This window comes from Aphanomyces astaci, assembly GCF_000520075.1.
Source record: "Aphanomyces astaci strain APO3 unplaced genomic scaffold supercont1.132, whole genome shotgun sequence".
In the NCBI taxonomy this organism is placed as follows: domain Eukaryota; phylum Oomycota; class Saprolegniomycetes; order Saprolegniales; family Verrucalvaceae; genus Aphanomyces; species Aphanomyces astaci.
Window position 1 is genome coordinate 19853 of NW_009798395.1, and position 2667 is coordinate 22519.

The 2667-nt window shown below is 46.7% G+C and overlaps 1 protein-coding gene across 1 annotated transcript; it reads right to left on the minus strand.

The window, feature by feature from the left end:
• Positions 1-1310: 1310 nt before the first annotated feature.
• H257_18031 (hypothetical protein) lies at positions 1311-2578 on the minus strand (the record flags this gene model as incomplete). The annotated part of the gene is made up of 2 exons (XM_009847039.1): positions 1311-2332; positions 2494-2578. 2 exons carry the CDS (start codon positions 2576-2578, stop codon positions 1311-1313), a joined length of 1107 nt encoding a protein of 368 aa, XP_009845341.1.
• Between the last annotated feature and the right edge of the window lie 89 nt (positions 2579-2667).

The window sequence follows — 2667 nt, forward strand, 5'->3', positions numbered from 1 at the left end:
TGGTTTTACAGGCACTTTCGTAAAACAAGTTGCTTGCCGTTTTCATTCTGGCAATCAACTTGTTTTACGTCAAAACGTTAAGGTGCTTGCCACAATGAAACTGTTGCAGCTATGGCCACATCATGACTTCCCTCCCATCCGTGATCACTACAAACATTAACTACTCCGGATAATTTATGACGTTAAGGGTATAGTTAGGCTATTCGGTCACTCTGTCCAATAATTCAAAGCTATGTCATAGAACACTTGATCTGTACTAACGTTAGTACTGTACGTGTAAAGCAAGGTTTCACATCCTAATACGGTAACGTTATGCATCGTGATGAACTGGTGGTTGCGCTGCGAAAGTTGGCTTGGTGCTGTAACTCGATTAGTTAGCAGCTGAAATAAAGTAAGGGCTGTTTGATTCTGCGATATCCCGCAAAATATACTACACCATTTTTCGTTTAAGCTCAGGCTATTTCCGGTATATTTCGTCCGACGTACAACTGATTCACGCCTTGTGCGTTATGTTCGCCGAACATTCGATATATTTCGTCCAGACCCTACGTCGTTGCATTATATTTCGACTAATGTCCACTATATGTCACCCCACAACCGGTATATTTCACATGTTGTTCAATATATTTCAAATGATGTTCCACCTATTTCGATTTTCGAAGCAAGCAAGTAAATCGCAGGTGATGGATACTTGTCTAAATCATAGATATTGTGCTTTCGAGCTAAATTTGGTATTTTCGGTAGATTCGACGAACGACGTCAAATCCACCTGAAGTCGTCGAGTGTCATTTTACTTGAACTAAATATACTCACTGTCTGTCCGATACAATCTTCAACTCTTTGTGAAATGGAGAAGCTTGGCAATCCACCGGATACGCCTGAAATTTGATTTATCGATAGTTTTTTTTCGAAAATTTCATTGGCTACTTCGTTCCGTCGATTTTTATCGAAATAGGTGGAACATGATTTTAAATATATTGAACAATATGTAAAATATAGCGCCTGGGGGATGACATATACCGGACATTAGTCGAAATATACTGGAACCATGTAGGGTCTGGACGAAATATATCGAATGTTCAACGAACATGACGCACATGGCGTGAATCAGTTGCGCGTCGGACGAAATATACCGAAAATAACCTGAACTTAATCGAAAAATGGTGTAGTTGGAGTAGCATATTACTTCATGAAGTATTATTTATTCCGTTTTTCAGGCCAAATAAGTATCGCAGAAATTTGCGATCAAAATGGTATCCGGACGCCATTTTGATACAATTCAAATGATCTCAAGTTGAGCGCGTTTAATGTCAAACTATTGTGGGTGAGTTTGTTGACGATGGAAATAGCTGGTCTAAAACTACGGCGGTCGTGCCAAGGCTGGGGCTGGTAGCACTGCCAGCCTTGGCTCCTTCCACAGCCACCTTTTGGCCTTGGGTGCCTTTGAGCCGGCACATGCCACCCTCGAGGGTATACCACACAAACAGTTTGCATCCCGGTGTCTTTTTACATTCAGCGCAGCAGGATTCAGCAGTCACCTGATTGGTCGAAGCGAAGTCGCCGCCAACATAGTGCGTGTTGTCGTCCAAGATGCCACAGGTGGTTAGCTCAATGGTCGGGTTGAGGGCTTGGGTGGAGTTAGTTGGCGGGGGAAGAGTCAAGCCGGGGATGCCAGGAGCCATGGCCTTGAAGATGTTCAAGCGGCCGTAGCCAAAGAGGTTGTTGGGATATTTCGTGTTGGGAATGCCACCGCAGGTCTTGTTGGGCGGAGTTAACGTGTCCGTGTCCACATTCTCGGTCAGGGCGTTGTTCACTTGGTAGTACGAGGCGCCTTTGTTGGCAGACAAGTACAAGGCGATGGCTCCAGCAACATGAGGCGCGGCGTAGCTAGAGCCAGATCTCGGCAAAAAAACATCGTCACAGAAGCTTGCTGCGGAACGGATTCGGACACCAGGAGCAGAAATGTCGGGTTTGCTGCGCTTCCTCACGGAAGGTCCCAAACTTGAATCGATCTCCAAAAAATCGCTGGAGTTAGTGGAGCCGACAGCAATCACTTGAGGGGACGCAGCAGGATAACTTGAATACGCACAGCCTTCACGGCCGTTGTTGCCATTCGCAAACACGGGAATGATTCCCGCTTCTCTCCACATTGTAATGATATCTTCCAACCAAAAGTCCCTGCGGTGCTTGCCAAAGCTGCCGTTGATCACATGAGGGGCCTTGCTGGAGTCGCAGTTTTTTTTGTCGTGGGGACAAAGAAGCAATTGAGCGCATTCGACGACCATACGTGATTGCACGTGCCCTTGCACCCTTTGCACGCAATTCACTTGGCCTTGGGGGCGACACCAATACCTTGCGTTCCCATCATAGTGCCTATGACGTGAGTGCCGTGGCCTGCCGCGTCACTGGGCAGTTTCGTCTTGTTGTGTGGGTCGAATCAACCGTATTCACTTCGCCAGTTCGACTCCAACGACTCGTGTGAATAGTGAACACCGGAGTCGATGTTGGCCACGACAATGCCTTCGCCCTTGATGTCATTGGCCCACAGCGCCGGCGCTTGGATCATCTTGACCCCCATTCGATGTCATCATTGACAGCACTGGCTGGTTTGTCGTCGCTTTTGGTTTCATCGAGTTCCATCACAACTGGCTCGTAAATGGATTTGAC